The sequence below is a fragment of the Heptranchias perlo genome, chromosome 5, assembly GCF_035084215.1.
Source record: "Heptranchias perlo isolate sHepPer1 chromosome 5, sHepPer1.hap1, whole genome shotgun sequence".
Classification (NCBI taxonomy): Eukaryota; Metazoa; Chordata; class Chondrichthyes; order Hexanchiformes; family Hexanchidae; genus Heptranchias; species Heptranchias perlo.
In genome coordinates this window covers 11,118,716-11,143,138 of record NC_090329.1, presented here as the reverse complement: position 1 = coordinate 11,143,138, position 24,423 = coordinate 11,118,716, and the positions used below count along the sequence as shown (strand labels likewise).

General features: G+C 42.3%; 1 protein-coding gene across 1 annotated transcript in view; it reads right to left on the bottom strand.

The window, feature by feature from the left end:
• mcph1 (microcephalin 1) overlaps nucleotides 1-24,423 on the bottom strand; it is a 306,044-nt gene that overhangs the window by 250,259 nt on the left and 31,362 nt on the right. The window contains exons 7-10 of the mRNA XM_067984009.1: nucleotides 18,814-18,960; nucleotides 12,375-12,468; nucleotides 7,082-7,086; nucleotides 1,787-3,166 (exon numbers count right to left, since the gene is read on the bottom strand). Of these exons, the coding sequence (XP_067840110.1) occupies nucleotides 1,787-3,166; nucleotides 7,082-7,086; nucleotides 12,375-12,468; nucleotides 18,814-18,960 (1,626 nt within the window). The remainder of the gene's footprint in view (nucleotides 1-1,786; nucleotides 3,167-7,081; nucleotides 7,087-12,374; nucleotides 12,469-18,813; nucleotides 18,961-24,423) is intronic.

Sequence of the window (24,423 nt, the reverse complement as noted above, 5' to 3'; positions counted from 1 at the left end):
GGTGCAACGAATATTTACTACATTGATTCCTGGGATGAGAGGGTTGTCCTAGGAGAAGAGATTGAGTAGAATCAGCCTATATTCTCTGGAGTTTAGAAATGTATAAAATTCTGAGAGGCTGTTTCCCCTGGCTGGAGAGTCTAGAACTAGGAGTCATAATCTCAAGATAAGGGATCGGCCATTTAGGACCGAGATGAGGAAAAATTTCTTCACTGAGGGTGGTGAATCTTTGGAATTCTCTACCCCAGAGGGCTGTGGATGCTGAGTTGTTGAGTATATTCAAGACTGAGATCGATAGATTTTTGGAATCTAGGGGAATCAAGGGATATGGGGATCGGGCAGGAAAATGGAGTTGAGGTCGAAGATCAGCTATGATCTTATTGAATGGTGGAGCAGGTTCGAAGGACCATATGGCCTACTCTAATTTCTCATGTTCTTAACAGAACAGAGCACAGGAAGAGTCAAAAGGCTTCTAAGGCATAACAGGCAGAGAAGGAAAGAGGTATTACTGAAGTACTAACAGAGGGGAAACTACAATACTGCTATCCTAAGCTTGGCTGACTAAATTAGGTATTGAGCTTTTTATTTCCTTATATTTTCTGAATTGCTTTATTAGAAGCATTTTAAATCTCTTTCGATTGTTTTTTCAGTTGATTTTTCACTGCTGAGGTTTGTACTCCCCCCTTCTCCAAATAAAAGATATTGATTTTGGATTCCTGATCAGTACTCTGGAGTAATCCTTTAAAATCAAGTCTAACAAACACAGTGTACTCTTACTTCATAAGACACCTATAATATAAAAAGTTGTTAGAATGTTGAAAGGGAACCATAAAAGGAAAGATCTGGTCCTGCAATGTGGATGTTATATGTTGAGCTAATGCCAAATCTTCCTGGCCCAATAAATTCCATTGCAGTACCCCTTAAAGTATCAGTTGTGCTAAATTTATCAACCTTAGAACTGGTCTGTATTAAGCTATTACAAGAAAAAAAGCAAGTGACTTCTATAAATCATTAAAATAAGCATCTGAAAATTAAAACTAAAACAATCTGCTCTTTTTCAGGTTGACAAAACAGATCATGGTGGGAGCTTTTATGGTTTCAGAATTGCACTGGCAAAGGTTTGGGAGTATGTCATCCACCGTCTGGGCCATAGAGTAAAAATTAAGTTCTGATCAGACAGAACAGGGCACACGAAGAGTCAAAAGGCTCCAGGACAAAGCAGCCCGCTTGATTGGCACCCCATCCACCACCCTAAACATTCACTCCCTTCACCACCGGCGCACAGTGGCTGCAGTGTGTACCATCCACAGGATGCACTGCAGCAACTCGCCAAGGCTTCTTCAACAGCACCTCCCAAACCCACAAACTCTACCACCTAGAAGGACAAGGGCAGCAGGCACATGGGAACACCATCTTCACGTTCTCCTCCAAGTCATACACCATCCCGGCTTGGAAACATGTCACCATTTCTTCATTGTCGCTGAGTCAAAATCCTGGAACTCCCTACCTAACAGCACTGTAGGAGAACCTTCACCACACAGACTGCAGAAGTTCAAGGTGGCGGCTCACCACCACCTTCTCAAGGGCAATTAGGGATGGGCAATAAATGCCGGCCTTGCCAGCGACGCCCACATCCCATGAACAAATTAACAAAAGATATAACTATATTCCAGCTGAAGCAATCTCTACTATTTGGCGAGCAGATTTTACCACCCTGTAGTAATAATGGCATAAATAAGATGCAATTTTATTGCTTTGAGGAAGTACAATCAAACCAATCACATACTTGGGCTGGATGTAATATAAAGGTTATTGTCGACTTCGCTGCCAGTGCTTTCTAATCTTAAGAAATTATCCTTCGATAATTTGTCTTCTTGTTGGCACTGCACTTTTCCCATTTCATTTTGCTCCTTATTCAACTGATCATCGAGCTTTATAGAAGTCATCCAGTTGTCTTTTGTTTCAGTGTGTAAATTTGATGAAGGTTTTATTCCTTTACCACAAAGATAAGTCAGTGGAGAGTCTTTTGGAAGTAAATCCAGCTTTCTTTCTTCATTACTCTGGTGAAGGTGTGGTTCTTTTTTCTCAGGCACTTTATTATTTGACAATTCCTCTGATTCATCAAGAAAATGTTGAAGTAGTTGTTTAATATGAGATTTCCTTTGGTTATGAGTTGCAGCAGCTGCTGGCTGATATGTAACATTGTTTTTACCATCGTTATTTTTGCCAACCAGTGCAACTGTATTCAAAGGTTCATTATTGCTGCAAGTACTGGCACCAGGTTGCTCTGCAGGACTGAAATTTGCAATGCTTCTTGCTCTTTTTGTTCCATTTATAGAATTTTGATTAGTTTCTTGTGATTTTCTCTTTTGCTTAACACTTCCAAAAATTATTCCAGGAGGACTTGGTGATTCAGGTGGAAGCACACCTAACGAAGGTCTGAGGTTATTTTGACCTTTCAAATTGACAGGAGAAAAGAAATCCTCATACACCAGCACGTCCTCTTTAATAGGGCAATCGTTAGGGAAACTGCTGGGAAAATCTCTTGCTTTAAATAAATCATTTCTAGTTGGCTTTAAGTAAGCAACCTGGTCTTTACATAATTTCCCATTTTTCTTTGAGCTAGTCTGATTTTTCTTATTTAGAGAGGAAAAATTTAGTTTCAAATGTGAAGCGTTATTTTTATAATGTACACTCGATATGGAGCCTGTTTCTGCAAGATCACATTCTTTGGTGGTGCTGGTTGCTTGTGCTGGAGGTGGTAATTTTATATTTGTGTTGCTTATAGTATTACAAAGTTTAAGGTCTTCTGTTGCAATGTTCAAAGCTACTGCAGTTTCTCCTTCAGAATATTTTTCTTTACTTTTCACATTACTTGAACTTGTTGGTGCTCCATCATCATGAAGTGAAGCCAGAGTACTCCCTTTCTTTGGACAATGTAATTTTATTTTAGAGACTGTTTTCTTACTTCTTCGCAGTGGAGTGTTGTTGATCAAATCACTGTTAGATGAAAACAAATCTATACTCTCAACACAAGACTCAGGCCTGGAATGTTGTTTCATTTGTCCTTCATAAGCATCTCTTGAAAGTGGAATCTTGCTTTTGTGAACAAAACTTCCACAAGGATCATTAATTGATGCACCTTCTGAATCAATTACATGCTCTTCTGCAATAAAAAAAGAACATTATTCACATATACACTAACTTACACCATAAAAACTTACAAGATGCACTGTTGTACTACCTGCAGGACAGACAGTGCAGGAATCTTTTGGGTGTGTAGCACTCTCAAACCAGTATTTAGCACTGGATACCAGTGAGGGTGACGACACTTCAAGGGTGTGCAGTCCTGAACATGGCACCATGGGGCAAAGGACTGCATAAGGGGCACAATGAAGCGTATAAATGCAGTAGTCATAGGGGATTCGATAGTCAGGGGAACACCAATGGAGTCCTGCATGGTGTATTGCCTCCCTGGTGCCAGGGTAAAGGACATAATGGAGAGAGTATAGAACATTGTACGGGGGGGGGGGGGGGGACAGCCAGAAGTCGTGGTCTACCTTGGGTACCAATGACATAGGAAAGAAAAGGGATGAGGTCCTGCGGTCAGAGTTTCAGGAGCAGGACCTCAAAAGGTAGCAATCTCTGGATTCCTCCCAGTGCCAAGCGTTAGTGAGTATAGAAATAGGAAGATAAGACAGGTTAATGAGTGGCTAGAAACATGGGACAAGAGAAAGGGCTTCAGATTCTTGGGGCATTGGGATCAGTTCTGGGGTAGTCCTGTTCAAAACGGACGGGGTGCACCTCAACAGAGCTGGGACCAATGTCCTCACGGGGAGGTTCACTAATGCTGTGGGGGAGGGTTTAAGCTAATTTAGCAAGGACACCAGGATGTAGCATTAGAAAGGAGAAACAAGGTGCACATAGGATTGGGAGAGACAGATAGCACGAGAGTAAGAAATAATGTAGTATTAGGTGGGATCAGACTAAGAGAACATGAGAAGATCTAAGATAGGTTTAGAGTGCATGTGTGTAAATGCATGAAGCATGGTAAACAAGGTTGGTGAGCTGCAGGCGCAAATAGTCACATGGGAATATGATGTAATGCCAACAACGGAGACCTGGCTCAAAAACGGACAGAATTGGGTACTAAATATTCCTGAATATTGCCATACTGGAGAGAGAGGATGTCCTTGAGGGGTCAAGGACAGAAACTATTTGGTTAGAGTTAAAAAACAATAGCGGCGCCATTAACTACTGTGTGTATTCGATAGGCCACCAACTGGTGGGAAGGATATAGAGGAGCAAATTTGCAGGGAAATTACAGAGAGGTGCAAGAATGATAGAGTAGTGATACTATCTAATATTGATCCTATCCTAATATAGGATACACACTATCCTAATATAGACTGGGATAGTAATAGTGTAAAGGGCAAATAGGGGGAGGAATTTCTGAAGTGTGTTCAGGAGAATTTTCTAGATCAGCATGTTTCCAGCCCAATGAGGAAGGAGGCATTGCTGGATCTAATTCTGGGAAATGAAGTGAGTCCAGTGGAGCAAGTGTCAGTGGGGGAACATTTAGGGAACAGTGATCATAGTATCATAAGGTTTAGATTAGTTATGGAAAAGGACGAGGAGCAATCTGGAGTAAAAATACTTAATTGGAGGAGGGCCAATTTCAGCAGGTTGAAAATGGATCTGGCCCAGGTAAACTGAAATCAAAGATTGGCAGGGAAAACTATAATTGAACAACGAGCGGCCTCGAAAGAAATGGCTCGGATACAGTCCAGGTGCATTCCCACAAGGGGGAAAGGTAGGGCAATCAAAGCCAGAGCTCCCTGGATGACAAAAGAGATAGAGAGTAAGATGTCAGGTTGATAACACAAGTGAGAACCAGGCTGAATATAGAAAGTATAGAGAAGTGAAAAAGGGAAAAAAAAGGGGCCAAGAGTATGAGAATAGACTGGCAACTAAAATAAAAAGGAATTCAAAAGTCTTCTACAGGCATATAAATAGTAAACGGGTAGTAAGAGTGGGGGTAGAGCCAATTAGGGACCAAAAGGAGATCTACGCATGGAGGCAGAGGACAAGGCTGAGGCACCAAATGAGTACTTTGCAGCTGTCTTTGCCAAGCAAGATGCTGCCAAAGTCACAGTAAAATAGGAGGTAGTTGAGACACTGGATGGACTAAAAATTAATAAATAGGAGGTACGAGAAAAACTGTCTGTACTTAAAGTAGATAAGTCACCCAGTCCGGATGGGATGCATACTAGGTTGCTGAGGGAAGGGTGCAAATTGCAGAGGTGCTGGCCATAATCTTCCAATCCTCCTTGGATATGGGGGTGGTGCCAGAAGACTGGAGAATTGCAAATGTTATGCCCTTGTTCAAAAAAGGGTGTAAGGATAAACCCGGCAACTACAGGCCAGTCAGTTTAACTTCGGTGGTGGGGAAGCTTTTAGAAACGATAATCCGGGACAAAATTAAGTAACTTGGATAAGTGTGGATTAATAAAGGAAAGTCAGCATGGATTTGTTAAAAGCAAATTGTGTTTAACTAATTTGATAGAGTTTTTTGATGAGGTAACAGAGAGGGTTGATGAGGGCAATGAGGTTGACGTGTAAACGGACTTTCAAACGATGTTTGATAAAGTGCCACACAATAGGCTCGTCAGCAAAATTGAAGCCCATGGAATAAACGGGGCAGTGGCAGCATGGATACGAAATTGGCGAAGTGACAGGAAACAGAGAATAGTGGTCAACGGTTGGTTTTTTTGGACTGGAGGAAGATATACAGTGCTATTCCCCAGGGGTCGGTACTAGGACCACTGCTTTTTTTTATATATATTAATGGCTTGGACTTGGGTGTAGAGGGCACAATTTCAAAATTTGCAGATGACACAAAACTTGGAAGTGTAGTAAACAGTGAGGAGGATAGTAATAGACTTTAACAAGACATTTACAGGCTGGTGGAATGTGCACACAAGGCAGATGAAATTTAATGCAGAGAAGTGCAAAGTTTCGGCAGGAAGAATGAGGAGAGGCAATATAAGCTAAATGGTACAATTCTAAAGGAGGTGCAGGAACAGAGGGACCTGGGGGAATATGTGCACAAATTTGTGAAGGTGGCAGGGCAGGTTGAGAAAGCGGTTGAAAAATGCATACGGGATCCTGGGCTTTATAAATAGAGGCATAGAGTACAAAAACAAGGAAGTTATGTTGAACCTTTATAAAACACTGGTTTGGCCACAATTCTGGGCACCGCACTTTAGGAAGGATGTGAAGGCCTTAAGAGGGTGCAGAAAAGATTTACTAGAATGGTTCCAGGGTTGAGAGATTTCAGATACGTGGGTAGACTGGAGAAGCTGGGGTTCTTCTCCTTAGAGCAGAGAAGGTTAAGAGGAGATTTGATAGAAATGTTCAAAAGTTAGATAAAGTAAATAAAGAGAAACTGTTCCCATTGGCAGAAGGGTCAAGAACCAGAGGACACAGATTTGAGGTGATTGGCAAAAGAACCAAAGGCGACATGAGGAAAAACTTTTTTTTTTTAAAAAGCAGTGAGTAGCTATGATCTGGATATGATATGCGCTGCCTGAAAGGGCGGTGGAAGCAGATTCAATCGTGGCTTTCAAAAAGGAATTGGATAAACACTTGAAGAGAAAAAATTTGCTGGGCTACGGGGAAAGAGCAAGGGACTGGGACTAGCTGGATTGCTCTTACAATGTGCCGGCACAGGCTCAATGGGCCGAATTGCCTCCTTCTATGCGGTAACCATTCCATGATTCTACTTACGATGTAAAGGTAACACAAGGGAAAGTAGGAAAAACAGAACTATTACAATAAACTATAAATGTGCCCCAGGTGATTTTGGTCCGGATATACATAAATGACCTAGAATCAGTCTAAATGCAAAGTAACTAAATTAACAGATGACACCAAGCTTTGGGGGGGGGGGGGGCGGGGGCGGCGGAAAGAGAGACAGGGATTGTGGACTCCAAGGAGGCAGCTAGGACCTTACATAGGGCTTGACATAACAGAGATACCTCATTTCATATACCGGCTACTGAAACATCGCACATGCCACCTGCACTCAAGTGCTCATCTCTTTACAGAAGGCAGAGTGAACAGTATTCTATTGACACCCGCACACTTAAAACCAACTGCAGTCTTAGTTTACATAATATACATGAATGAACAACTGAGTGTAATCAATTGCCCTACATTCCTCAATTATGCAAGGCAATAAAGATGGAATTTGCCAACTCTTAAACATTGGCTTATTATCTTGGTTCTCGGCTATTTACAATCTATATTAATGACATAGATGAAGGAACCGAGTGAGATGTATCTTAGTTTGCTGACGATACAAAGCTAGGTGGCAAAGGAAGCTGTGAAGAGGACACAAAGAGTCTGCAAAGGGATATGGACAGGTTAAGTGAGTGGACAAATAGATGGCAGATGGAGTATAACATTTGGTAGGAAGAACAGAAAAACAGAATATTGTTTAAATGGTGAGAAACTATTAAACGTTGCTGTTCAGAGAGACTTGGGTATCCTCGTACAAGAAACACAAAAAGTTAGTATGCAGGTACAGCAGGCAATTAGGAAAGCAAATGGCATGTTGGCCTTCATTGCAAGGGGATTGGAGTATAAGAGTAAGGAAGTCTTACTACAGTTGTACAGGGCTTTAGTGAGACCCCAACTGGAGTACTGCGTACAGTTTTCATCTCCTTATCTAAGGAAGGATATGCTTGTCTTGGAGGCGACTCAACAAAGGTTCACTAGATTAATTCCTGGGATGAGAGGTTGAGTAGAATGGGCCTCTACTCTCTGGAGTTTAGAAGAATGAGAGGTGATCTCATTGAAATAGAAAAAGATTATGAGGGGGCTTGACAGGGTAGATGCTGAGAGACTGTTTCCCTTGGCTGGAGAGTCGAGAACTAGGGGGCATAATCACAGGATAAGGGGTCGCCATTTAAGACTGAGATGAGGAGGAATTTCTTCACGCAGAGGGTTGTGATCTTTGGAATTCTCTACCTCAGAGGACTATGGATGCTGAGTCATTGAATATATTCAAAGCTGAGATAGATAGATTTTTGGACTCTAGGGGAATCAAGGAATGTGGGGATCGGGCAAGAAAGTGGAGTTGAGGTTGAAGATCAGCCATGACCTGATTGAATGGTGGAGCAGGCTCGAGAGGCCGTATGGCCTACTCCTGCTCCTATTTCTTATGTTATGTTCTTATTCTTAAGGTGTGTGTGGGGTACCACCACCAATTGGAATATCTACCCTTCAACGTGGGAGCAGGTGGCTCCCACAAGCTTCTCTGAGCTAACCCCACCTCCCTCACCGGGTAAACAGAATAGAACACCTGACCTCTGAGGCACTGGAAGGAGCGATCTTCTCACAATGGCATGCAAAATTTGAGATAACAGCACTCCCACTGCAAAGCTAAATACCAAATCATTATTCTTCAGCATAATGTTAGACTGAGTTTATTGCAGAGAAGAACATCCTGTGTGAAGCCTTGGGAGTTAACCCTTTGAAAGCTGATTCTAACATTACAGAAATATTTTAAGTTAAAAAATCCAGGTCAGAGAATACAAGCACAGCCTGTTGATTCATCCTGAGCTTCTAACCTACCCATTCATGCCAGGAATGAGACTTCAACATTGCTGGCTTGTCCAGATCTTTTCTCCATCCCAAAATTGGCAAACGTCCAGTCAGAATAGGAAACTTGTGAACTTGACTTTGTAGGGAATGCATGTGTAGAAATCTGTCACACATGCAGTGGTTCTGCTTTGCCTATTCCAGTATAAATGGAGGGTATGTGGCACAACAGGAAAAAGGTCATATTACAGAAAGTTACATATTAGATTGTAAATTATGGCCAGTTTTGTGCTGTGGACCTTGTAGGAACTGAACTGAGACAGTCAATATTCACTTCAGTAAGACTCTTAAAGTCGAAGATAGGACATTCTCATTCCATCAGTTTGTGCTCGACTGCACCAAGGTATAAATAATGTTCTAACACTACGTGTCATTGTTGAACTAAAACTTCTAGCATTAGAAGATGCGAGTAATTTATATAAAAGCATTACTGATAATTAGACTGAAACAGAGCATTATAATAGTGCACAATAAAATTATACATACCTCAAGGCCAAACAACACTAGGGCGAGTTTTGTTTGATCTGCACTTTTTAAAACTAGAGTATTACAAATGATTTTAATGAGCACTCTGCCTTTATTAAAAAATAAATTGTGATTTAATGCCCATTACTCCCCAACAAATATATATATATATATATATATTAAAAACTATTTATGCTGTAATTCTTCTATGTTAACAAAATATATTTAGTCATGATAGTCAATAAATTTACCAGGATCACCACATTTATTTTTCATCTCAACAGGAGGAATCAGGTTTGTTCTGTGTATCATCTTGACTGCACACACTAAAAGCAGCCTAATTTTTTTTTTTGCTTTCCAGCCTCCATCTGGATGAACTTCAGAGGCTAGGAGTCCATTTTTTATTTTTTGTACATGGGAGTTGAGGGTGGGTGAGAGGAGAATCCAATCTTATACAGAGGAATGGGGAGGAAGAAAATAGCTAAATGTTGCATTATGCAGCAGGAAAAACAACAATTACACTGCAAAGATTTTTTGTGACAAACTGCTGTGTTGGGATTCTGAAAAAAGACTTCAATACTCCCAGAAGTTTTTAAGAATGTCGAAAAAAGAGAGAAAAGCAACAAGGATGATTTTGGAATTTGGGCTAAGTTATGAGAACAAACTTGCAGACTGAAGTTGTTTTTCATAGATTTAGAAAGTTACAGCACAGAAGGAGGCCATTCAGCCCATCGTGTCCATGCCGGTCGAAAAAGAGCTATCGAGCTTAATCCCACTTTCCAGCACTTGGACCGTAGCCCTGTAGGTTATGGCACTTCAAGTGCACATCCAAATACTATTTAAATGAGCTGAGGGTTTCTTCCTCTACCACCCTTTGAGGCAGAGAGTTCCAGACCCCCACCACCCTCTGGGTGAAAAACATTCTCCTCAGCTCCCCTCAAATCCTTCTACCAATCACTTTAAATCTATGTCCCCTGATCACTGACCCCTCTGCTAAGGGAAATAGAGTGGATAGGGAGGATCTATCTAGTCCTGTCATAATTTTATATACTGCAATTAAATCTCCCTTCAGCCTCTTTTGTTCCAAAGGAAACCCCAGCCTATCCAATCTTTCCTCATAGCTAAAATTCTCCAGCTCTGGCAACATCCTTTGGTAAATCTCCTTTGTACCCTCTCTAGTGCAATCACATCTTTCCTGTAACGTGGTGACCAGAACTGTACGCAGTACTCAAGCTGTGGCTTAACCAATATTTTATACAGTTCTTGCATAACCTCCCTGCTCTTATATGTCTATGCCTTGGCTAATAAAGGAAAGTATCCTGTATACCTTTTTAACCACCTTATCTACCTGTCCTGCTACCTTCAGGGATCTGTGAGCATGCACTACAAGGTCCCTTTGTTCCTCTACACCTCAGTATCCTCCCATTTATTGTGTACTCCCTTGCCTTGTTTGCCCTCCCCAAATGCATTACCTCACACTTCTCTGGAGTCAAAAGTCTTCAACTTTTGTTGGAAAAAAGAAAATTGAATGGAAACATGATCAAGGTCTTCAAAATGCTGAGAGGCGCAGATGATACAGATCTAATAGGCTATCTGACCAAAACCATGAGCACAGGACTAAAGGATGCAAGACTCTGGTGAATCTAGAAATGAGAGGGATTTCCCCTGCAGAAAAGTGATGAAAATGTGCAATAGGAACCCTTCAAAAGGAAGTTGATATAGAGCGCTGAAAAATTCCTTCAGAAAAAGAGCTGGAAATGGGTTTGGAAATTAAAAGGATAAGCACAGACAGATTGTTGAATACTTCATGGGACACGGTTCTTTTACTGCTAGCATCAGGTAGACAACCAGTTAGGCATGAATAATGACATTCCAAAGATTGCTTGATTAACTTTGGGGAGAATGTGTGAAACTTCCTTCAGGAGATTAAAAAAGTGGAAAAGATTCCTCGAGAGGATTGATTGCACATGGTCTGTGTAAGGAGCATATTATATGGGTTGAATGGCATTATCCTTGTTCCATGCTTGATAATGTTTCTTGCATTGCTTTTATACACATTATTTTCACAGTCATTCAGCATAACATAATAAATATAGTAAAGCATGTTAAAGATATTAGAAACCCCTCAGACTGTTAAAGTTATGACATGTTATACCTTCAGTGTAATTAGGTGTTCGGAATGTTCGACTAATAGATTAAACAAAATAGTCAGATGCAAGATTATTGTGGAACATGACTGTGCAAGTGGAGCTCAGATTATTCATAACTGAACATCAGTCAAGTTTCCAACTATCTTCTGCCTCTATAAATTTCACAAGGATTATTCAGTAATTTTTTTTAAATGCCACTCTTAATACACAAAAACATTTTCACAGGCTACAAATGTATAATGTTATTTCTTACTTTAATTATCTTTTTTTTTAAAAAAAAGGTTCTGTGTCTGTCTTTTCTTAGATTTTCTCCTGCTTATTTTTCTCTCTCTCTCAACCAGAACACTCCTCCTTGGCTCATTTTCTCTCTTTTCAAATTTGATTCCTTCCTTTCAGACTTGTTTTCTGACTCCAGCCTAACCCCTTGCTTATTCCATTTCTGCCCTCCCTCATCAACTCAGACTTCTCTGCTTGCATGTCTAAGCCAGGGCAGATGTGTAAAACAAAGAATTCAGGAAACAGTGAAGGAGGCAAAATAAAATAGCACATAATGTCTTTATAGCAAATCTTTCCCACAGGTGCATTCTGGGCTTTTTCCATAGCCCTGGGAATTTGTTCAATAATTAGTCAATGTACAAACAAATTAGCATTGTGCAAACAATGTATCCCAAAAACAATTGAGGAAATTCATATTTGGGTCACTCTCTGTTACAAGTACATTGAAGAAGCTCTCCAGAGAGATCTATAATTAATCTGAATTGAAGGGAATAATAAATCCAATTATTACTTGAATAGCTGTTATTAGTTTACTTAACAGAAGTAAACATCGCAGAGCAGTTTGTCTGCAAGCTCAAAATGTAGTAGCTTTTGCCACAAAATTTGTGCTAGAGAAGAGCTCGAACACCAACTGCATCAGTCTAGTTTGCAGGCTTAAATAAAACTTCAATCTTCTATAATACCAGTTCTACTTAAAGATACATTTCCCATCACTGGGTTGTCTGAAAAGAACTTTAGCATTGGCATTTTTAACCAAAGATCATTAAAATTCAAAAAGCCCAAGAGATATATTTTTTAATACACTTGCCTGCAAACAATGTTTTAGGTGTTGCTGATGGAGATTCCCCAAGACATGGTTGGCAAAGAGAGGCAGTAGAACCGGATATTGTCAATTGAGACTTTTGGGAAGCTAAGAGAAGAAACATGCACAAGCAATTTACATTAAAGCTGATGGTTATGTGCATTGCAGAACTGTTTAAAATACCCCCAATTTAATTTACAGTTAAACCAACACACAAAAGGCTAAACAGACTGAATACACTGCGAACAATCCAGTAAAATCGTTGGCAACTGAGGAAGGTAAAGAGTTCCACCGTTTTGAGGCCCCAGAAAAGGATGAGCTGAAGTAAGAGAATGCACAACCAATCTCGATATTAACACAGTGAGGATGAGGAAAGGAGGAAGGATTTGCAGCACGGACTGCAGCGGTTCAAGGCGGCGGCTCACCGCCACCTTCTGAAAGGCAATTAGGGATGGGCAATAAATGCTGACCTCGCCAGCGATGCCCACATCCCATGAATGAATTAAAAAAATATATTTTCAGCTTGGGAGGTACAAGAGGGGAAAAGTTCATCAGAACTCACGATAGTAGCATTGATAAAATAAAAAGAGGCATTGAAGAGGGAGATTGGAAACCAGTCGTGTGACAGGAATCGCCTATCAGAACATAAGCGTTTCTTTTATATCCTGATCAGAAGTGTGAGAAGGCTTGTTCAAGTCTTGGATTGAGAGTTAAGAATTGTCATCATACTTTACAATCTGGAGAAAGTTAAGAATTATTTAGGGGAAAAATAAGTGTTTGGTACCATAAAGTAAACCAAGCTTCTTAGAAACAGCATTAGCAATGGAGATGTAGGGGTTCCATTTAGGATCAGTGGAGATAGTGAGGAGAAAAATGTTGATAGATAAAGGAAGACTAAAGGAACAGCAAAGGTGAGTGGTGGTAGCTGCTATTTGGATTTGTAACAGACATGAAGAAATATTGTTTTTGAGGAAAATAAATAACATTTTCATTGAATGGCATGAAGATCATTATTTAGCCATTGCACTGAGAAAAATGGAAGCTGCGGAACTGAAGTAGTGCAATCTGAAGGAAATCACTGAAAAAAGGTATGATTCATCAGAAGAGTGGATAAGGTTGGATGATGAATGGACGATGTCAGCATTATAATAGGATGGATGGGGCGGGAGAAGTCATCCCTGGGGGACTCGTGAATTAATGAAAACCAAGACAGAGGTTGAGCTATTAGCAGCAGCACAGAGTGAGTGATTCAAGAGTGAGTGATTCAAGAGCAATCTCCATAGCCATAAACATATTTTGGTGGGAAACCACATGATAGTAACTTCTTTAGGAGCGCACAGTGCCAGCCCTAAAATCTTGGGAGTTTAAGAGAATGATAAGTAAATAATCTAAGTGGTGAAGAGCAAAGTTCCAGATGTATATCACACAGGCAACAAGACCACTCATGGAATTACTATGCCACAGACCATATTGGCATAAGAAACAGCTAGATGCTGTGATGGGGTATTGCTCTAGATGATGAGCTTAGCTGGGCAAATATTCTATTACACTCATATCTATCTTGTGATCATGGATCTAGCCAACACTTTCAAGGTGATGAGTAATTTTACCAGCAGCTTCCATAACTTCAGAAACTTAATTTAGGGCAATATGGCAGTATCAGAAAGAATCAAGGGGGTTCACCTTCCTAAGATCAGGAGGAACTTTGAGTAAATATCCAAGCAGAAGGAAATGTGGAATGAGTAAGAGACAGTAAATATAGACTGTACAACAGGGATAAATTCAGAGGCACAAATGAGTATAATGGGAAAGACTCCATCAGGACCAAGAGTCTTATCATTCTTAATCAAGATCATAGACTTGAAGGAGAAACATGAGCTATAAAGGTCAGTTTTCTCTTGAGAAAAACATCAATACCCTCAAGATGGAAGTGTTGCAAAAGAGAAAATTGTGCATGGTCTGTTGAAATGTATGAGCTTCATTGCCCCAATTGCTGAGGCTTCAATGCATGCGCTCCTTTCTTCATGTCACGAATGATGGGCCCAATACGTATGTGTGTATACATTTCATTTAAAACTTCCTTATGATTATAATGGCAGATTATGATGGGAAACTTTATTCCCTGACACTTTTCTTCCCATTTTTGAGCATTACTAGTTTTCATTCCATTTTTTAACTCTGAACTCTTCCGTCTATTATTTCCAACTAAAAGGGGAAGTAGCTGCTCTTTGCAAATCTGTGCAATTAAGTAGGCTAAGAGATGCAGAGCATAATTTAGGTCAAGTAATCTTCTGAATTTCTCTACCTCTAGGGTTATCACTCAAACTGCTCAGCAGAGATTAAGGCTTAATCATGTGAAGAATCCTGTGCATAGCTATATCATAGTTCACAGCAATTTGCCACTGTGCTATACACACAACTACTTTTACTGGATTATAAGAATTTCGTTACAAATCATAAACCAAATTAGAAATTTACTGAGTGGGAGAGGGCTACTGAGTGTAAATGCTGCGTGCAACACTTCAGAGCTATGCTCCTATCTATACTGTCCAATCAGATCACTAGAAAGCAGCTCGAGAAACCAATGACCTTCAGTAACCAGATCCCAGAAATATTTCTGTGCCATTTTAACAGTTTGAAACAATCATATTCTAATACCAACATTTTTCTGTAGTTAGTGCTTCATAATGCAGTTCTTCACCCATCCCACTTCATAGCTCATGAATTAATAAAAATCAATTCTGAAAAAGAAAATTACCAATGTTCTCAAACTCCCATTCTTCCAAACATACCACATTGCGCTTTGCTAATCTTCTGAACATCCTGCAATTTAGATGCAGCTTTCCAATCATACTTCAAAATCACCACCAAGCCTGCTGGCTTCCCACATTTGGAGGCCTGATGTGCATGTAGACGTGTCCATCTCCAATGTAATAGGCAACAATTTCTTGCAGTCGCTGTATGGCTGAGGCTTGAATGCATGGGCTCCTTTCTTCATGTCACTAATGATGGACCCAAAATGTACGTGCGCACTCCTGACTTTACTTACGCATTGCAACATGATAACAAGGCAAGGAAACAAACACACCCATCTGCCGTTTTGTGGGGGGTGAGACAGAAATACATTTGTAGCATGGGTCATGGAGGAGTTGAAGCTTGAGTGCAGGGAGAAAGACACATATAGACCCTGCTTTTTGGGAGGGATGGGAAGGGGGCGGGCAAAGAGAGAGCAAGAGAATACCTGGGTGCAATTCCAATGAAGTGAGGAGAGACAGAAACCTTTTGGGCACTGTTGAGGAAAAGTTTCAAGGAGAAAGAGGTTTTTTTTCCATTTGTTCATGGGATGCGGGCATTGCTGGCAAGGCCAACATTTATTGCCCATTCCTAATTACCCTTGAGAAGGTGGTGGTGAGCCGCTGCAGTCCGTGTGGTGAAGGTTCTCCCACAGTGCTGTTAAGTAGGGAGTTCCAAGATTTTGACCCAGCAATGATGAAGGAATGGCGATATATTTCCAAGTCAGGATGGTGTGAGACTTGGAGGGGAACGTGCAGGTGGTGTTGTTCTCATGTGCCTGCTGCTCGTCCTTCTAGGTGATAAACGTCACGGGTTTGGGAGGTGCTGTAGAAGAAGCCTTGGCGAGTTGCTGCAGTGCATCCTGTGGATGGTACACACTGAAGCCACAGTGCACCAGTGGTGAAGGGAGTGAATGTTTAGGGTGGTGGATGGGGTGCCAATCAAGCGGGCTCCTTTGTCCTGGATGGTGTCGAGCTTCTTGAGTGTTGTTGGAGCTGGCACTCATCCAGGCCAAGTGGAGAGTATTCCATCACACTACTGACTTGTGCCTTGTAAATGGTGGAAAGGCTTTGGGGAGTAAGGAGATGAGTCATTCGCCACAGAATACCCAGCCTCTGACCTGCTCTCGTAGCCACAGTATTTATATGGTTGGTCCAGTTAAGTTCCTGGTCAATGGTGATCCCCAGGATGTTGATGGTGGGGGATTCGGCGATAGTAATGCCGTTGAATGTCATGGGGAGGTAGTCAGACTCTCTCTTGTTGGAGATGGTCATTGCCTGGCACAAATGTTACTTGCCACTTATCAGCCCAAGCCTGGATGTTGTCCAGGTCTTGCTGCATGCAGGCACGGACTGCTTCATTATCTGAGGGGTTGCGAATGGAACTGAACACGATGCAATCATCAGCGAACAACCCCATTTCTGACCTTATGATGGAGGGAAGGTCATTGATGAAGCAGCTGAAGATGGTTGGGCCAAGGACACTGCCCTGAGGAACTCCTGCAGCAATGTCCTGGGGCTGAGATGATTGGCCTCCAACAACCACTATCATCTTCCTTTGTGCTAGGTATGACTCCAGCCACTGGAGAGTTTTCCCCCGATTCCCATTGACTTCAATTTTACGAGGGCTCCTTGGTGCCACACTCGGTCAAATGTCACCTTGATGTCAAGGGCAGTCACTCTCACCTCACCTCTGGAATTCAGCTCTTTTGTCCATGTTTGGACCAAGGCTGTAATGAGGTCTGGAGCAGAGTGATCCTGGCGGAACCCAAACTGAGCATCGGTGAGCAGGTTATCGGTGAGTAAGTGCCGCTTGACAGCACTGTCGACGACACCTTCCATCACTTTGCTGATGATTGAGTGTGGACTGATGGGACGGTAATTGGCCGGATTGGATTTATCCTGCTTTTTGTGGATAGGACATACCAAGGCAATTTTCCACATTGTCGAGTAGATGCCAGTGTTGTAGCTGTACTGGAACAGTTTGGCAAGAGGTGCGGCTTGTTCCGGGAGCACAAGTCTTTAGCACCACAGCCGAGATGTTGTCGGGACCCATAGCCTTTGCTGTATCCAGTGCGCTCAGCCGTTTCTTGATATCACGTGGAGTGAATCGAATTGGCTGAAGACTGGCTTCTGTGATGGTGGGGATATCGGGAGGAGGCCGCAATGGATCACCCACTCGGCACTTCTGGCTGAAGATGGTTGCAAACACTTCAGCCTTGTCTTGTCTTGTCTTGTGCACTCAAGTTCTGGACTCCGCCATCAGAGGATGGGGATGTTTCAAGAGCCTCCTCCTCCCGTTAGTTGTTTAATTGTCCACCACCATTCATGACTGGATGTGGCAGGACTGCAGAGCTTTGATCTGATCCGTTGGTTGTGGAATCACTTCGCTTTGTCTTATAGCATGTTGCTTCCGCTGTTTAGCATGCATGTAGTCCTGAGTTGTAGCTTCACCAGGTTGGCACCTCATTTTTAAGTACACTTAGTGCTGCTCCTGGCATGCTCTTCGATTGAACCAGGGTTGATCCCCTGGCTTGTTGGTAATGGTAGAGTGAGGAATATGCTGGGCTATGAGGTTACAGATTGTGCTGGAATGCAATTCTTCTGCTGCTGATGGCCCACAACTCCTCATGGATGCCCAGTTTTGAGCTGCTAGATCTGTTCTGAATCTATCCCATTTAGCACAGTGATAGTGCCACAAAACTTATTGGATGGTGTCCTCAGTGTGGAGACGGGACTTCGTCTCCACGAGGACTGTGCGGTGGTCACTCCTACCAATGCTGTCACGGACAGATGAATCTGCGACAGGTGGATTGGTGAGGACAAGGTCATGTAGGTTTTTCCCTCGTGTTAGTTCGCTCATCACCTGCTGCAGCCCAGTCTAGCAGCTATGTCCTTCAGGACTCGGCCAGCTCGGTCAATAGTGGTGCCGCCGAGCCACTATTGGTGATGGACATTGAAGTCCCCCACCCAGAGTACATTCTGTGCCCTTGCTACCCTCAGTGCTTCCTCCAAGTTGTGCTCAACATGGAGGAGGACTGATTCATCAGCTGAGGGAGGGCGGTTAGGTGGTAATCAGCAGGAAGTTTCCTTCCACTCCTGAAAAAGCTGGCTGTGATTTTTAGGCTCTGTCCCCTAGTCCTAGACTCCCCAACCAGCAGAAATAGTTTCTCTCTATCTACCCATTCAGTTCCCCTTAATATCTTGCAAACTTCAATCAAATCACACATTAATCTTATAAATTCCAGGGAATACAACCTTAGTATAGTTGAAGTCTACTAGTTTGAACAGATTTGTTTAAGCACGCCAAGATGTTTTCCTACATTAAAGGCACGATACAAAAGCAAGTTGTTGTTTGCACAGGAGTGTACAGACACCAGGAGCAGGAAATGGATTTTCTCCAAAGCCTGCTGAATCAGGCTGCAACATTAAATTACATAGGTTTGGAGAACTCCACAGTTAACAACTGCAATTAGTAAGGCTAAATTTTCTTGAGTAATCCCACACAAAATAATTGAATGCTATTTAATATGCATCTATTACACCATGATCAGAAAACAACACAGCTCGTTAACATTGATTCAGCTAACCATGTTCTGGTACGTGACTTCCCAGTCCTGCAAAACTTATATTAGTTGCATTGCACATAACAGGAACTTACCAGTGGGTGAAAGGTTTTCTCTCTTTTCTTTCATTTCCTTCAATCTCTCTACCATTCCACAGAAGCGATTGAGAGGAACTGATTTTATTTTGGGGATATTAAGATCTGCAGCATCCTCATCAAATGAAAGCAAAGGCAGATCAGCTCCTTTGATAAAAGACCATTGTTTTGTTTAAAATAAAAACACTGCAAAAATTAAGACCATGAAAAAATAATAAAGACAAAATAATTTAACAGTTACATTGCTGGCATTTTCATGGAATTCTGCACTCCTTGGCAAGAGCGTTCTATTTTCTTTTGAAGGTTTCAGCTCACAGTGAAGCTCAAGAGTCAATTATATCTTGTGATATGCAGAATACCTAGAAGCATAGAAGTCTACTGCGCACATGGAGGACATTTGACCTATTTGTTTGTGTTGGCTTTTTGCTGGGACAATCCAAAACTAATCCCACTCTGCTGCTCTCTCTTATAGCCCTGTATCATCATCTGCTTCAATTATTTATCAATTTTTCCTTTAAAAGATGCAATGTCTGCATCAACCATTTCCTGCAGCTAAGCAGTCCACGTTCCAACAATTGTGTAAAAAAAATTCTCCTCGCCTCTCCACTAACTCTGACACTTTTAAATTTATGACCCTTTGTCACTGCTGATAAAGAATCAGTAATACACTATTCACCCCACCAAAAACTATCAATTTTAAAACCTCTATTAATAACCCTCAAGCCTTTTCTGTACCAGTAGAAATAGTACCAGTATCTCAAATCTCTCCTCATAACTATAGTTTCATATCCCTGGCAGCATCCTAGCGAAAATACACGATGCTCTCTATGACTTTCTATAATGGGGTTCCCTAACCTGCACACCTTTATTGCTATACTAACATACGAAAATTTCAAATTAAATTAATTATAAAAACACGACTTCTGCGCCATCCTTTATTTTCCTTCTCCATTCTCTATTTTGCATTTATTTGAAATTCCATAGCAAAATTTTTATTCTTTTACTTTGCATTATATGAATACATTATATATTAAAATGGTCGAGTGGGTCGCAACATTCCATTTCAAAATGCATTGACAAGTCCTGTCAGCATTTAACGTCAACATCTGTTACGCTTGGAAGTGGTGCAAGTTACAAGGCATTTGTGTTAAATGTCATGTAACGTTAGCTGCTAAAACGGCTCAAGAGTATTTTGAGAGTTAACACCACAAAAAACTGGTTATGTCTGCCTGCACTTGTCGGCTCCAACCATTGAGTGTCACTATGGCACAGCATGTTGGTATAAAGTTGTGAAGTTTGTAAGTGAAATTAAAACTTAGAATTTTTTGTAGCCCCTAACAGCTCCCCTTAACTTCCTCCCGCCTCATCCTTCCCACCATCCTCCCGCCCCCCGCCCCCCCAAATCATGCAATGTCCCCTTTAATCCCTCATGGTGGATCCTTCATCCCATGGGCCTCTGGACCCTAAACACCTCCCCCAATGGATCTTTTTGCGACTGCAGCCCCTCCTGCAAGCTTGCCATGCCCCGCAGCAGATAGATTCCTGCCAATATTACTTTCCCAAAGGCCATCAACACACCAGACCTCAAATGCATGCCAGTTTGCCTGCCCTCCTGCTGATCACCTACTCAGGCGGTTATCCGTTCCATTCATCGGCACCTCCAAAATTCTGACCTTTTCTTTCGTCAGCCCCAGCACAATGGAATTCTACCCAAAATGGAATTGCGCCCTTACACCCCCACCAGCAGCCCAATGAGCAACATTTCAAACACCTCCACACCATGAGCATCCATTCAACGACTCTCCCTGTACCCTCAGTGATTTCCTGCAGGCATTTCAGCACCCTCCCTCCACCGACGAAGCAGCATTTCCTACCCACTGACTGAAAGGCCCTTAGACTCCTTGTGAATGCCACATTCCCCTCCTGCCCCATCATTAAGCAACCCATTGAAAATTATTGCAGATGCTCACCAAGCCCCCGCCCCATTGAGCTGCACATGGTCTCTGTATCACCACCCTACTCAGTAGCATATTAGGCATTTGAACCCCTCCCTGCACTCATCAGCCTTATCGCCCCCAGATTTGTCCATCCTTCCCACACCCCCAAAAACTCCCAACTCAATGGAGAAACATTGTGTGTCCCGGATTTCTCTCCCCTCCCCCCCCCCCCCCCCCGCAGCATTTGGCATCTGCCACCCCCTCCATCAGTGAGCCACACATCATCCCCACCTAATCCCCAAAGAACATTTGGGCCTACATCACATCACCACCCCTCTCCCCCCTCACCCACTGAGCATCCTTCTGGCCCCCAGTGGTCGCCACTGTCCCCTTTCCTCATCACCCAAACGACCCCACACTGATAATTTGTGGCTGCCAAACCTCCACCCCACACAAAGCAGCATTTTGGCACAACCATCCCACACGTTGACCAGCTTTTTTCACCTCATCACCCCTCTCCCCCTCAGCAACTTAGCAGCATTTCTTTCCTGTCACCCCGTCCCGACTGAGGGGAGATAGTTTGTGGTTCAACACCCTCCTCCTCCACAAAGTTTCAAATCAGGCCCTGGGAAACATAATGGGCCAGAATTTGCTGTCAAAATAACTGAGGCTAATGGCGCTCACTGTTATTTACGCACAAATGGTCCAGCAACTTCAGGCGAGGAGCAGATGCATGGATAAATGCGAATATCCAAAAGTTGCTGTCAGAGTTGCGCCGCTCCGCCGTTAGCTTCGCAAAAATGTAATTTTGCTCTCTGCTGCACCATCGACATGCATTAAATGTCATGAATTATATAAAATGTACAGAACAGAAACAGGCCACTCAGCCCAACAAGTCCATGCAGGTGTTTATACTCCACAGGAGCCTCCGACCTCCCCCACTTGAATTAATTTATGCGTCACCTCAACTGCTCCTCGAGTTCCACATTCTAACCACTCTCTGGGTAAAGTAGTTTCTCCTGAAATCCCTATTGGATTTATTAGTGACTATTTTATATTTATGGCCCCTAGTTCTGGTCTCCCCCGCAAGTGGAAAGATCTTCTCCATCGACTGTATCAAACCCTTTCATAATCTTAAAGACCTCTATCAGGTTACTCCTTATTCTCTTTTCTAGAGAAAAGAGCCCCGCCCTGCTCAATCTTTCCTGAAAGGTATAACCTCCCAGTTGTGGTATCACTCCAATAAATCTTTTTTGCACCTTCTCCAATGCCTCTATATCCTTTTTATAATATGGAGACCAGAACTGTTCACAGTACTCCAATTGTGGTCTAACCAAGGTTCTATACAAGTTTAACATAACTTCTCTGCTTTTCATTTCTATCCCTCCAGAAATGAATCCCAATGTTTGGTTTACTTTTTTTTTTAAATGGCAAAGCTACTTTGTGATTTGTGTATCTGTACGCCCAGATCCCTCTGCTTCTCTACCCCATTGAGACTATTATCCAAGCAGTATGTAGCCCCCTAATTCTTCCTACCAAAATGTAATAGCTCACACTTATCTATATTCAAATTTATTTGCCAAATGCATTCCCATTCTGCAAGTTTATTAATGTCTTCCTGTATTTTGTCGCAGTCCTCCTTGGTATTAACTATACCCCCCAATTTGGTGTCGTCCACAAATTTTGAAATTGTACTTCCAATTCCCGAGTCCAAATCGTTTATGTAAATAGTGAACAGTGGTCCTAGCACCGATTCTTGTGGAGTTGCTGTATTTATACAAACTAAACCCGCAGATATTTAGGGCTAGTAATTAGTAGCGCAAGTACCACTGAAAATTAACTATAACAAGTGTGGAGTCTCTTTCCTTCAAGTTTTGAATTTTTCAGGGAGATTTAAAAAATGTCAAATTTTAAAAATGTTCTTCTTACTTATCCTTTGTCTGTTTTTTCTCTCTCTCTTAATCCAATCTTTCTTTCCCTCTCTATTTCTTTTTCTGTATCTGATTTAACACTAAATTCACCCTCCTTCACAGTCCTTCTGCTGTTTATTTCTCAATCCTTAAAACTCATTAGTTAAGCAGATACCCTGGTGGCTGCCTTTTTCACTCAGGACCCAGATGCCTTGTTTCCTTCGCTGCCCCATTATCAGCTCGCACTTTCAGCAACTTTGTGGGCAAACATTTTTTGAGCTGATAGCTGGAGGGGCAAGTCTAACTGATGGCAGAGGCCATTAGCTGCCCTGCTGCAGCGAAATTTGGCCCAATAGTAATCATCCAAACATCCTCCAATCCTTCCTCCTTTCCTTGTCCTCATCTTCATCCTCATCCTCCTTCCCTTGCCCCCATCCAGCTCCCCATCTCCTCACCCTCATTCTTTCCGGCTCCTATCCACATCCCCCCCCCCCCCCCCACGCCATCCTCCTCCTCTCCTCCACTCACCCTCCTCTTCCCCTTTCCTTGTCTGTGCCACCTCCCTCCTCCTACCCCACTCCACTCCACTATCCCCTTTCCATCCTGCCATCTCCCCTTCTCCTTGCCCCGTCTGGATCCAGTTAGAATCATAACAGCATAGAAGGAGGCCTTTCGGCCCATCAAGCCTGTGCCGGCTCTTTGTGAGAGTAACCCTTTTCGTCCCATTCCCCTGCTCTTTCCCCATAGCCCTGAAAATTTTTTCCCTTCACATATTTATCCAATTCCTTTTTGAAAGCCATGATTGAATCTGCATCCACCACCCTTTCAGGCAGCACATTCCAGATCATAACTACTCGCTGCATAAAAAAGCTTTTCCTCATGTCGCCTTTAGTTCTTTTGCCACTCACCTTAAATCTGTGTCCTCTGGTTCTCAACCCTTCCGCAAATGAGAACAGTTTCTCTTTATTTAAACCAGTCATGATTTTGAACACCTCTATCAAATCTCCTCTTAACCTTCTTTGCTCAAAGGAGAACAACCCCAGCTTCTCCAGTCTATCCATGCAGCTGAAGTATCTCATCCCAGGAACCATTCTAGTAAATCTTTTCTGCACCCTCTCGAAGGCTTTCACATCCTTTCTAAAGTGCAGTGCCCAGAATTGGACACAATTCTCCAGTTGTGGCTGAACCAGTGTTTTATAAAGGTTCAACATAACTTCCTTGCTTTTGTACTCTATTTATAAAGCCTAGGATCCCGTATGCTTTCTCAACCTGTCCTGCCACCTTTGAAGATTTGTGCACAGAAACCCCCAGGTCTCTCTGTTACTGCACCCTCTTTAGAATTGTACCATTTAGTTTATATTGCCTCTCCTCGTTCTTCCGATAGAGAAGGGGATAAAAAAGGAGGGGAAGGGTAGTAATTTTTGGTTGAAGAAACAATTACAGCTGTGAGGAGGGATGATATGTTAGAATGATCATCAAATGAGGCCATATGGGTTGAACTAAAGAACAAAAAAGGGGCAGTTACACTACTGGGAGTGTACTATAGACTCCCACTCATAGAATCATAGAAGTGACAACATGGAAACAGGCCCTTCAGCCCAACATGTCCATGTCGCCCAGTTTATACCACTAAGCTAGTCCCAATTGCCTGCACTTGGCCCATATCCCTCTATACCCATCTTACCCATGTAACTGTCCAAATGCTTTTTAAAAAACAAAATTGTACCTGCCTCTACTACTGCCTCTGGCAGCTCGTTCCAGAC